This window comes from Pipistrellus kuhlii, unplaced genomic scaffold (genome assembly GCF_014108245.1).
Source record: "Pipistrellus kuhlii isolate mPipKuh1 unplaced genomic scaffold, mPipKuh1.p scaffold_m20_p_39, whole genome shotgun sequence".
Lineage (NCBI taxonomy): Eukaryota > Metazoa > Chordata > Mammalia > Chiroptera > Vespertilionidae > Pipistrellus > Pipistrellus kuhlii.
Window position 1 is genome coordinate 2052573 of NW_023425539.1, and position 12786 is coordinate 2065358.

At 50.8% G+C, this 12786-nt stretch overlaps 2 protein-coding genes across 5 annotated transcripts in view; one reads left to right on the plus strand and one right to left on the minus strand.

Moving 5' to 3' along the window:
* Positions 1–8: 8 nt before the first annotated feature.
* MRM3 (mitochondrial rRNA methyltransferase 3) lies at positions 9–5205 on the plus strand. Of its 3 annotated transcripts, none has more exons than XM_036408421.2 (4): positions 9–358; positions 521–762; positions 2377–2544; positions 4506–5205. In XM_036408421.2, the coding sequence occupies exons 1-4, from the start codon at positions 51–53 to the stop codon at positions 5039–5041; spliced, it is 1254 nt and encodes a 417-aa protein (XP_036264314.1). In that variant the 5' UTR covers positions 9–50; the 3' UTR covers positions 5042–5205. The 3 variants fall into 3 exon arrangements, with proteins under 3 accessions (XP_036264314.1, XP_036264313.1, XP_036264316.1); XM_036408420.2 differs by having other exon boundaries at positions 10–358; positions 518–762; XM_036408423.2 differs by lacking the exon at positions 9–358 and having other exon boundaries at positions 561–704.
* Positions 5206–9925: 4720 nt separating this feature from the next.
* The window catches only part of NXN (nucleoredoxin), a 152219-nt gene continuing 149358 nt past the window's right edge, over positions 9926–12786 (minus strand). For both annotated transcript variants that reach the window (XM_036408418.2, XM_036408417.2), the window contains one exon: positions 9926–12154. In XM_036408418.2, the coding sequence (XP_036264311.1) occupies positions 11972–12154 (183 nt within the window). In that variant the 3' untranslated portion in view covers positions 9926–11971. The remainder of the gene's footprint in view (positions 12155–12786) is intronic.

Consider the following 12786-nt stretch of genomic DNA (forward strand, 5'->3'; position numbering starts at 1 on the left):
CGCGCGCCGCCGGCGCACGTTCGTGACGCAGGGCCCCGGCGCCGGGGAAGATGGCGGTCCTGGTGAAGGGCGTGGGGTGTGCCTCACGGCCGCTGCTGCCGCTGATCCAGACTTGGGACCTGGACGCCCGGCGCTGGGTCCGGGCGCTGCGGCGGAGCCCCGTGAAAGTGCTGTTTCCGTCCGGACAGGTGCTGGACCGGAAGCCCGGAAAGCAGCCCCGGAAGGCGGTGGCCGAGGCCAGTCCCCACGTGCCGCGACCGAAGCAGCCGCCTCCGGAGCCCCCAGCCCAGACGCCCAGCACTTGGGAGGAGTCGGGGCTCCGCTACGATAAGGCCTTCCCCGGGGACAAAAGGCTGAGGTGACGTGTTCCTGAACCGTGCGGACGGAGTAGTCCCGTTATGCGCGGAGGGCAGAACTAGTATCCCGCTCAGCGAAGGCCTCTGTGTCTCCCAGAACTAGGTGTGTCTCCGTGTCGGGGATGCTTGGTAGTGACCAGTCTTTTTGTTTCCACCCACAGCAGCGTGATGACTGTAGTCAAGTCCAGGACATTTCGGGAAAAACAAGGGAAGATCTTGCTGGAAGGTCGCAGGCTGATTGCAGACGCCCTCAAGGCTGGTGCTGTGCCCAAAACGTTCTTCTTCAGCCGCCTGGACTACCTGAAGGAGCTGCCCCTCGATAAGCTGAAAGGTGTCAGCCTCATTAAGGTGAAATTTGAGGATATCAAGGAATGGTCCGACCTAGTGACACCACAAGGAATAATGGGTCAGTGGTTACACAGTGTGTCACTCACTAGAGACCTAGGATTGTTTGGATTATTTGCTTATACTTGTTTTAGGAGAACACATTTTATTTAAACCAAACTAAAAATGTTAATTGCCTAATCTTTTCTTAAAATGCCCAGAAAAGTATAGTCCCCAAATTTTATATATATAGATTGTGCATGTTATAGTATTGTTAGTGTAAAGTGAAGCCATCATTTGTATTACGTCTCTTTATTCCTCATGCCTTATTTATTTTTAATTATATTTTTTATTGATTTTTTACAGAGAGGAAGGGAGAGGGATAGAGAGCTAGAAACATCGATGAGAGAGGAACATCAATCAGCTGCCTCCTGCACACCCCCTATTAGGGATGTGCCCGCAACCAATGCACATGCCCTTGATCGAAATCGAACCTGGGACCTTTCAGTCCGCAGCCTTGATCGAAATCGAACCTGGGACCTTTCAGTCCGCAGGCCGACGCTCTATCCACTGAGCCAAACCGGTTTTGGCACGCCTTATTTTTTTTTTTTAGGTCATTTCTTCAAGCTTTAATATACATCTAAAACTTAGGAAAAGGTTTACTAAAAGATTTAGCCATCCATTTCCCCAAAACCTCTGCTCATGTGCTGATACCTATTGTGACTCCCTTTTTCTAGAATAGGGGTGTCGAACTCAATCAGAGAAGGGGCCAAAATCTAAAATCCAGCCTAAATCGCGGGCCGAATGGTTTACTGAACAGTCATAAACTGTCATTGTGATGGAAACGCAGCGGAGTGCAGTGATGACAGCGCGGTGCGGGCCACATTGCAAGGCCTGGCGGGACGGATTTGGCCCTCGGGCCTTGTGTTTGACACATGTGTTCTAGAAGCAGGTCCAAGCTACCATTCATTGCTCTGTTTAGCCCATTGAACAGGAAGCCTTGTCTTTATTGGTTGAAGTTAACTTAAGGTTTTATGTAACTGTGATTCATTGATAAGGATAGGTACAGGTATGTACCAATATGTGTTCTTGGTGTGAATAAGCTGGAAGAGCTTGTGGGATGGGCAGGCAGTATCAATTAACATTATTGGTGTGTACACACCATTTATTCGTTTCACTTATAAGGGTGTTTTTCCTAAGGAAATGTTCAGACATATGCACAAAGAGGCATACAGGGATGTTAATGCAGGGTCGTTTATAAAAGGGGAAATTGGAAATATTCTAAATGTCAGCCGTTGAGGAAGATTTAAATAAACATAGTACATTCGATTACAAAATAAGAAGCAGCACTTAAAAGAATAAGATAGTTCCAAATGTACTGACATGCTAAGTTCTCAAAGACATGTTGTAGACTTAGATTACAGAATAATCCAGAGTCTGATTTAAAAAAAAATAAAAATAAAAGCACCTATATGTACATGTATGTAAGTAGCTGCATGGAACAAGTTCTGAAATATACAATATACTCCAAGATTGGAAGCACTTATGCAGGGGGTCACTGGTGGGACTTTCTCTTTGAATTTTTCCAACCAGAATGTGTTCACGTAATTAAGATAGGCAGAGAGAAATAAATGAAAAGGCTAATTATGCCCCATGCCTACATTAGACAAGTGAATTGCCTGTTTTGTTTCCTCAGGGATTTTTGCCAAACCTGATCATGTTAAGATGACATTCCCAGCGACGCAGCTTCACCATTCACTGCCCTTATTGTTGATTTGTGACAATCTCCGAGACCCTGGGAACCTGGGGACGATTCTGAGATCTGCTGCTGGGGCAGGTTGCAGCAAAGTACTGCTCACCAAAGGTAGGAGTGCCTGTGACTGGGTGGCCATTTGTAAGTGAGCTGGCTCTGGGCAACATGCCTGGATTTGAATCTTGGACCTGCCCCTTATTAGCTACATGTCTGTGAGAGAAATTGTGCGTATCAGTTTCCTCATCTATAATGTGGGTATGTTAACAGAGTCTACATGGTTGTTTTGAGGATCAAGTGACATAATGCACAGACAGCAGTTATTTGTACCTGGCACTTAGCAAGTCAGTAAATGTAGATCTTTTAAAATTATTTTGACACCTGCTAGGTTACTAAAGAAAAAACTTAAAATCTTTCAGGAAAAGAAGTAGGTGCTAGTTTTAACTTTTGGTTTCAAGTCTTTTATTTAATGATCTTGAGTTTCCAAATTGTTGGGTATATGAGACCATTCTAATTCTCTGACATTCTGAATCCTGTGAAAGGAAATTATTTCAGCAGATGCGATTATGAAATTGTGCTACATTTCCCTTAGCCTCAGAGGTCAAACGCCCCACAACACAAATTAGCCTCTTTACATTTTTTTACTGTCTCCTCTCTTTGGAAATGGGGATTAGTAAGCTTGGTTCTAAACAGACTTTCGTAACAGTTGGGACAAGCCTCATATGCCTGTTACAACGTAAGGGAGGATGGAAGGAGAGGATCATTCATCAGAAACACTACAGTTACCTTCCGTTGTAAACTAACATTGGTACCCACTGCTGAGACTTGCCTGAATTCCTCTTAACTTTTCCCCCAGTCACACGTTGCAGTGCATTTCTCTGCCAGTGTGAGAGCTAGGTGCTTGGGCTCCATCATCAGTACCCACTTACCTGCCCTATCGGTGAGAGCTCTGAGAGTAGGTGTGGTTTTGGAAATGTTCCTATCTAACCCAAGTGATGTTTTCCCAGTGATGCTGGTGGCTGGGAATGAGCGGTGGAGAAAGAGTGGGGAACACTTGGTGTAGTGCCTGGTATTGAGGACATGAGGATGGAGGACATCTCATCTTGCCCTCTACTCCCCCAGCAGATAGAGGGGTCACACTAGATGGCTCTCCTCATGAATCTGGGCCCTTCTTTTTAAAAGAACTTGTAACGAGGAGACTTGTGCTAATGAGGAGGTTGGTAGGTTTGTGGTGTCCCAGTCCTGCTGTCTCTTCCAGCCTGTGGTGCTAGGAAATACATAGAAGTGGTTATGTACATACACGTGCCTGTCCATGAGAGAGTAGACCATTAGCCTGTGAAGGACAAGGCTGTTACTTTGGTTCTCCCGGATCACTGTAATTGCCTCCAATCTCTAGCACCTTCCCTGCTCCAGTCAGATTCAGCATTGACACCAAATGGCTATTTCTAACATGTAAACCAGATCCTGTCACTACTTTGTTTAAAACTCTTCAATGTCATTTGTCTTCTGGATAAAATCCTGAACTCCTCATACCCAGCATACCCTCCTTCCTTTAAATTGGTCCTTACCTGCCTCCTGTCCTATCTCCCACCACACCTACCCATTAGTTTTCTTAACCTACCTTACTTAGTGTTTGGATGGTGGCACTCTGCCCCCTTCTGGGCCTTTCTCCGATAAGATCCTTCTATTGTTCAACATCCAGCTCAGTATCATGTCTCAGGGGTGTTTTTCCTGATAGTCCTGCTTTGTGCAAGGGTTTTCTGTTTCCCTTTTCACGCTGCTTCTGTATCAGCTTGTTGAGGTTGTGGGTTTAAATGCTCTCGCATCTCTCATCTAGTGTCCGGCAGGTGTGAAATGCTGAAGGGATGAATAAAGTCCTTTTTGGCACTAGCCTGAATTCCTCCTACAGTCCCATTGCTGGATAACGCCATATGGGGGAAGCAGCGGTGCCAGCCATCAAGAACCTCCAGTAGGAGATTTTTTGCTTTATCTCCGGATCCAGAATTAATCCGGTTTACTGGAGAGTTCCGCCTGGGAAGTTTGTAATCTTAATTAGATCCTCTTTTATTTTCTAGGCTGTGTGGATGCCTGGGAACCCAAAGTCCTGCGGGCAGGCATGGGTGCGCATTTCCTGGTGCCCATCGTCAGCAACCTGGACTGGGAAGCAGTGCCCAACTACCTGCCCGATGATACCCGGGTCTACGTGGCTGACAACTGTGGCTTTTATGACCAGACCCAGAGATCTAATAAAGCCAGTGACCATGGCTGGATCTGTGACCAACAGCTCTCGAAGCTTCACAAGTATGAGGAAGAGGAAGATGAGGATCTAGAAACTGGAACCAGTAAAGACTGCCTCCCTAAACTTGAGGTCCAGAGTTACGATTTGGACTGGGCAGAGGCATCAACAGCTGTGGTCATAGGTGGGGAGACCCATGGCCTGAGCCTGGAGTCCCTGCAGTTGGCTGAGAGCACCGGGGGCAAGAGGCTGCTGATCCCTGTGGTTCCTGGGGTGGACAGCCTAAACTCGGCCATGGCTGCCAGCATCCTACTCTTTGAAGGGAGAAGACAACTGCGGCTAAGGGCTGAGCACTTGAGCAGGGACAGAAGCTAGTTACCCCTGAGAGGGGACATGGAAGTCATCCTTGGTTTGAGGTTGTCTCTAGCTCTCCTGCATTGGTAGGCTGGCGGAGTTGGTCATTATGGCTCCCAGCAGGTATGCATAACACTGTTGGGTGGCTATTAAAAAATATTAATTTCCTTGAATTTCTGCTTATTCTTAATAACAAAGGTCAAAATTCTTCCCGAGATCTCCCATTCCCCTCGCACCCCGATTTTTTATATACGTGTGAAGGCTGCAGGTGATGGCATTCAGTAGCCAGCTGTCCTTCCCGCCTGGCTGCGTCAGCCTCTGCAGTTCACTCAGACCCTGACTTAAACAGCCCTTGTGTATGTAAAATACCATTCCCCCATTTCTGGTGATACAGCTGGTAGAAGCAGCTTAGTTCAAGGGGTGGTATACCTTCTTAGCACCTCTGCAGATAATCTTGTTGAGGACTCTGTTCAGAAAAGGAGGAAGCAGTTTTTAAATCTTCAGCTTAATCTGCACCTGTCAGGAAAGCTGTACCCCATTTACTTGCTTCATGCTGTTAGTCCTGTTTTGTTAACACTTTAATCCCCTCTCCTGCATAGAGGAACAGAACTGCTTAGGCAAGTGCCGCATTCCTGGTTGCTGTGCAAACCAGGGCTTCTGTGAGGGGAGAGAAGCCGAGGTTCTGAGAATAACGGCAGGGACCCTGGGGCCCACAACATGAGCAAGATCCTGCTCTTCTGTCAAACCCCCAGCAGACGATGGCTAACGCGGTCCTCACCGTGTGCCAGCTGGGGAGTAGCCAGGAATAAGGGCAAATGCAGGGCGTATCTGCTGTGCTTTTAGCCACTGGAACAGAAGGGTGGGACCTATTTCAGTTAGTGCTTGCAACCACAGAATGTGGTTGGACTTGACACCACCACAAGCAGTGGGTTCTATTGCGTCCCTTCTGCTCGGGCTCCTGCAAAGGTGAGGATTCTTGGGGAGCCCTTCAGCTGCTCATTCCAGGGAGGCTGAGTTGCTGGCGTTCCCGAGACACCGAGATCCGCCTTCCTTTCCCTTTGGCTTTCCCAGGTCCCCTGGCTTAACTTCCTTTCAAGAAAGGTCAAGTATGACTCATGCCCTCAGTGGCAGGGGGGATTGCTTTGGCATGTTTAAGAGGGGTTTTTGCAGGAACAATCTGGTGGATTCTCTCTGAGGCTTATCAGAACTTTTGCTCTGGTCTGGCTGGGCCTGCCTAGGGCCCCCACAAATGTCCAATGCAAGTGGCCCACGGATTGTTAAGACCATCAACTTTTAGAAAGTGGAGGAGCCCACAAAAGCTGGAGCTTAGTTTGCCAGCTTCACAGCCACATGCCCAGCACAAAGTCTGAGGCAGCCCAGAAAACTGCCTCTATTGACATTTGTTCCCAGCATCTTGGAAAAAGGGCTTACGAAAGTCACTAAAAGGAAGCCCAGGCCCAGTATGAAGTCAGTCTATAATTTCTGCCCCTGGGTTACGCTTCCTGCTGATTTTTGTTACAAAATAAAAAATGAAAGAAACGCTATCCCTTGTCCTTGTTCAGAAAAACTACGGTACAAAACAGTAAGTCTAAACCTATTTTATGAAATTTACATCACTTCCACTTTGTGGTCAATGGCTTAGATACCATGCCTAGTGATTTCCTTTTGTGTTTTTGTGGGTATAATTTAACGGGGGGGCAAATTTTCCTTCCTTTAAAATGACTACAAGGGCAGCAAGCGAAGTTCTTGTTTGCAGAGTAATATTGAAAAATCGCTATTTTGACGTCTCAATTTTGAGGTCAACATTTGTTCTGCCACCATTTCCCCAGGAAATAATTACAGAGCAGGATCTGACAAGCAAAATGCTGCTTGGCTGAAAGATGTCAGGTTGGCCCTTGTCTTTGTGCTTGAGCATGGCTATAATATGATTCTGCCACAAGGTGGCAGCCACGCCTCAAAACCATTCCCAAGCCCAACGGGAGGCTTTTTCCTGAATTTAAGTTGAAAAAGATAGAGCATTTTGCAAGCCACTATGCTCAAGTAAGTTGGAGACTCATCCAGATTGTCATTCTCCAAGCAGAATTTGAAGTATAGGAGTTCAGTGGACCCAAAACTAAGGAGAAAATGCATAGAAATGAGAAATGGACACAGCAAAACAAAACTGACAATTCCCCCTCCCCCACTTTGAATAGAATCTCTGAGAAAGCTTCAGGCAAACACTGGGAACCACTGCCTTGTCCTTGGCTTGAGCTTCAGGGCAGGGGGAGCCCCTCCCCCCCAAAATAAAACAAAACACCTGTTTCCTTCCCCCAGTCACAGCTGCTCTCCCAAGTGAAGGCCCAGAGGCTGAACAGACCTAGGGACTGGTTCCCCCTGGGACCTACCTCTTGCCCCAGGGGTAACAGCAACTCCAGATGTCATCACCATCCAAGCTGAGCTGCATTTAGCTCCACTTTTGTTATTCTGCCACCAAAGACCCAGAACCAGCGCTTAGCCAGACTTCCATGCCCGGCTGCCCTGCTGGGCCCAGGGCACTCTCTTGGCCAAGCCACCTCTGTCCTGCAGAAGCAGACCTGACTGACACCTTTTACATTTTTTTTAGGGGGGGGGTTGGGAGGGAGAGAAACACTCATGTAGACACCTTTAAACTTCAGGATCTCATTTTTGTCTCTTCATCAATTAATACACAAAGATAATAAGCCAGATTACTGTGAGTCAGTCTCTAACTAGTGCCCTGCTGCACTGGAGCAGCTGAGAGAGCAGCTGCAAGCCAAGCTCTGCGAACAGCGGAGCTTAGGAAGCCAGGGCTGCTGCTCAAAGGCCAACTATGTTGGGAAAACCTGAACGTGTGGCAAATAGCACCAGGTCTGTTCTGACTGCATTTGTTTTGCAGGGAAGAGCTGCTTTTTAAAACTGAAGCTTCCTGTTCGGTGAGGACCATCACCAAAGCTGCTGCTTCCTCAAAATGCAAGAAGGGAACAAAGGCTGGGAGGTAGCCTGGCTGCAGCAGGTCTGGCTTCCAAGCCTCCTTCACACCCCTTACCAATGATTGCAACAGGCACTCCCATTCCCTCTGACGGCCCTGCTCCTGGGGTCCTGCCTCCTGCTGTATCCTAGCTCTAGCCCATGTGGGTAACCTAACTGTGTGAGGCACCAGCACCTACAAATCCAGACTGGGGGCTGTCTCTGCGCTTCCTTCCCACCGGCCTGGTGCCTGGGGACGGAGGCTTTGGCTCATTACTGAATGAAAACCCAACAGCGCCTCAGAACACTCCTACTCAAATTTAACAGCACGGTTCCTGGCTTCGGAAGTGCTCCAAACACCAAGGGGGTGAGACGTATTTATGTCTTGAAAATGAAGCATATTTACGTCATGCTTTCACATGCAAGGGGCGTACCCTAATTCCCATTTTCCCCGGTAGGAGAAACCCTGGCCATAAAGCAGACCCAATATAAAAATCTCCCTACATACAAGCCTTTTGTTTCCTGGGAAATAGTTCACCCTTTGCACAGGCACTATTATCACCAATAATGAAGCTATAATAATAAACAACAGCCATTTGTCCCCAAAGAATTTCCCCTTGAGCGGCCTGCCTGCCTGGAGGAGAGCGGGGAGTGCTCTTGCCGTTCGTACCAGCAAAGAGGGAAAGAAAGGGGCTAAGCGCTCACTTGACCCCTTCCAGAGTGGCCTGGAAAGCTCCGGAGCCTGGGCCTCTGGCCGTCCTTGTTTTACCAAGAGACCCCCCTGAGGAAAGGGGCCGAGGGCGCGGCTGAGCCTCCCTACCGTCCGTGCTTGGGTGGCACCCGGGTCCTACAGGCAAGCACGGGCCTGTCCACGCCAACCAGGGCCGATGGCAGAACAGAACGCGTGTGTGCCCGTGCCTGCACGACCGGAGGGACACGGACCAGACACTCCCTCGGCCCGCCCCGCCCCTCTCCGCGCTGTAATCCCAGTGAACAGCCTTCCGCACGCCCATGCACACATGTGTGGCTTTCTCCTCAGGTGACAGAGCAACAGCTTATTAGTCCCGGCGGATGGGTCCCTGGACCGGATCCTAGTGTCTTTACATCACTGCGGAATTCATTGCGCTGCCCTGCAGAACGGCGGCAGGAGGAGAGAACAGCTTTTCGGTGTCTTTAATTAGGCAACAGGAAAAAACAAAGTCTGGCTGGAAACTACCACTTGAAGCTTGGCTGATGCCAAAAGAGCAGTCCTGGCTCCCGGTGCTCGGGGAAGTGAGCGCCATTGATTTCCAGTGTGTGTGAGGGGACGGGACGGGGGGAGACAAAGGAAGCTGGTGTCAGTCACCCTCTGGCATCTGCAACTGCCCCTTGTAATACCAATCCAGAAGAAGCAGATCTTTATTGTTGGGGACAGATTAAAACACACACACACACACACACACACACACACCCTCATTTCTGTTGTGAAAACAGATCGAGTCGAATCTGGAAGTCATTGTGGTGAACACAAATCTGGAACCCGGGGGTGGCATTTTTACAACCGCCATCCTGCCTCAAGCTGCAGGGCATGGTCCTCCTTAGCTGCTGTCGGAAACCCCCGAATACACGACAGCTGGTGTTTCAGCCTGCTTCCAATTAGCGGCAAGATCTTAAGGTATTTTGGAGGTGCCCAGTGGAAATTAAGAAGCCACCCACTTCGTCGGCACCAATAACCTTTAAGGTCGCCTGCGCTGTCAAGTCAGGGATGTCTCATGGGCGCTGGCCCCAAAGCCGCCATTCTATCACCCTAAAGCACCCTTCTAGTGAAGCTTCGCGCCGATCTTAACCTGCACACCCTCTCTGAAAGGGGATCCTGGCGTCAAGGAGCCAGGTGACATGATGGTAAGTAGTTCAATCTGCCCTGGACGGGACCCAGAAGGACCTCAGGGGACCTGTTTTTTCCTGCTGCAATGACTCACAGGGACTCTTCACTGGACCCTGTTCCTTCCACCCCAGAAGATAAGTAGCTGCTATGAGCCCACCTTCTTCCCAGGTCATCACGATATAGGGCACAGGCAGAAACCTTGCCCGTCTTCCAAGGGAGGTGAAACTCAACTTGTCCCCACGCCCCATCCCACCCCCCCAAGGGAGACGCTGGCAGGGCTCCCAGAGAAACCTGGCCCTAAGACAGAGCTGGGTGCGAGGATCTCCGATTACTGCCCATTCACCACAGGGAGACACGGGCAGGATTCCTTGTGCTTCCCACCCTGGACTTCTCCTGCTTCCGAGCATCTGCTCCCCTGTAGGGAGGGAGTGAGCACCGTGTCCACACGGCTGTCTCCTCTGAGAACCCGCTGTGTGCGAGGGCCAGTCAAACCAAGAGCGATGGCAGCCAGGCCTCCGGCATGGATCTGCCTCTAGTGCTCTATCCGAACGAGCTTTCTGGCTTCTGGAGGATTTGACAGATGACACCGTTGGGTCTCGGGGTTCTTGACGATTCTCTAACGTAGCTACCAGGTGTCCAATGACGAGGGGATCTCCTATGCCCCATCCCCCACTGCCCACCTCCTACAAGCATAGCACCACAAGCAAAAAGATGTTTGTTATTAAGGACAGGAACGGCCGAGTGGTTGGTAACGTCCAGAGATGCCTGCTTTATTGCTGACGAGGTGATGGCATATCAGGCTGGTGACATCGAGTAACAGTCTCATTACCAACTAATTTTGTACCTCTGAGCTACAAAGCAACAATCCAATTCGGTAAGGAGCAGTGTGACAGCTATTTGGGGGCTGGGTTTCCCAAATCCACGGTTTGGCTGGCAGTGCCGTGAGCGGGGCCACGGGGAAGGTCTGGGGCTGCTGTAAAGACCCAGACGTCTGGCTGAAAGGGGCTAAAACCCTGCCAGCCCCCAGGCAAACCCTCCATCACAAATCCCGAGCACACAGAGGTTATTCTCCTGTCAGTGGTCAGTTCAGCCCGGAGAAGGAGCCGACTACCAGGGTCTAGCCAAGTGGGTCCGAGGCCTGCTCTTCATCGCCATGTCCTCTGCCCTCACCCCCACCCTCGGGCGCAGCTCTTTCTGCAGGTTCTTAGGGAAGAGCAAGGCTTCTGGTCATCTGCCTCCTTTTAGCTCTGCTTTGGAAAGAAAAGGGAATGACGGGGGTAACCAAAGGTGGGCATGGGCACCTCAACAGAGCTCCCTGGGTCCCAGGCCCAGGGCCGGGCGGAGTCGGAGGTCTGCATGGGAGGCAGGGCTCCTTTAAGAACCAAGGCCAAGTGTGTCTTCTTGGGAACATGCCCAAGGGGGAAGAATTTATTAACAAAATTCCAAGCTCGTAGGGGGCTGTTCATATGAGAAGGCGGCAGCTTAGAGAAGGTCAAGATCAAGGGAGGGAGATAAGGGAGGAATGAGAAGCTCTTCCCCATGGTAGGAGCCCAATCAAATTAAGCAATTACTACATGAATCGTTACTGAGCCATCTTTTTCTTCCCGCCAGAAAAGCACACAAGCTTCCTTTGAGATCAGAGACCCCCTGCCCCGGAGCCAGCGGACAAGCTCGTTTTCCCTGGACCGAGGCAAAGTCATCCAGAAAGGCTTTCTCATAGGCCGGGAGCGCTAAGCTAAGGCCCAGCGAGGCGGTGGCCCTGTCCCCGCTCCACCGTGTCGCTCGGCTGCGTGAGCCCGAGCACCGTGCGCTGTGCCCGCAGGCTCACCCGGGAGGACACCTGGCGGGCACTTCGCCGGGAGCTGGTCACGGGTCACCGCCACCCTGCCAATCCCGAGCGGCGTCTCCAAACACGGCGGCTCTCCCGCTGCCGCGAGGACGCGCATGGGGGCTGGTGAGGAGTTAATGCGGAAAACAAGGCACCACAGAGCGGCTGGACGCCGGGGCTGTGTGTTCGGGACACGCCGGGAGAGTCCATGGGCGGAGGGGAGGGAGGGGAAGAGGAGGGGGAGGGAGAGGGGGAGACTGAGTTTTAAATAATGTCTCATGAGGCTGGAGCCCCACTAGATGGGCTCTGGCTTGAGCTTTTCCGCTAGGAAGTCATTCACAAAGGCCTCCACAATGGCAGGGGTGATCTCCTCCACGTCCATCACGTACTTGGCCCGGGCCGACATGTCCAGGATGGTGAGCAAGGGGGCAGCCTCGGGCAGGTTGGTGTAATCTCGCAGGGAGTCGGTCATGTCATCCTGGAAGTCACCACAAGGGAGAGACAACCCATAAGTTCTCCAGAGAGAGCTGAGATTCTCGGGGCCCACGCTCCCCAGATGGCGGGATGGACCCGCTCCATCACCACCATCCTCTGTGAGAGACGGGCTCTCAGAGTGCGCAGCGGTGGGCCCTGCCCTGCAGAGGGGGAGGCCGGTTCCGAAAACTCTCTCTGCATCACCCAAGCCCCCAGGCCTGTCTTCTTTCTTAGCATGAAAGCCTCTGCTTTGCCAACATGTGATGCCCTCTGGTTACTTGCGTTTGCAGTCACCTCTCCGTCGTCTGCGGCCCCCCGTGCTGAGGCCAGTCTGGGCTTCGGCCCTGACTGCGTTTCAGGGGGCAGGCACCCCAGAGCTGGGTGGGAAGATGGGGCTGCAGAAACAGGCTGAAGTTTACACGAGCTGCTGCACTTATCTGAGCAGGAGGCTGACCTTTACCGCCCATGCCCAGGGGCGGGCCAGGAGAATCTTTCTGGCATCAGATGCAGCCTTATTAGGTAGAAAGGCAAACCAAGAAATCCAAAGACCCGGAGAAAGACTTGCAAGGTAACCATTTGGAATTACCTTTTACGCTGCCCACCCTCACTTGGCAGGTAACAGAATACGGCCCCACG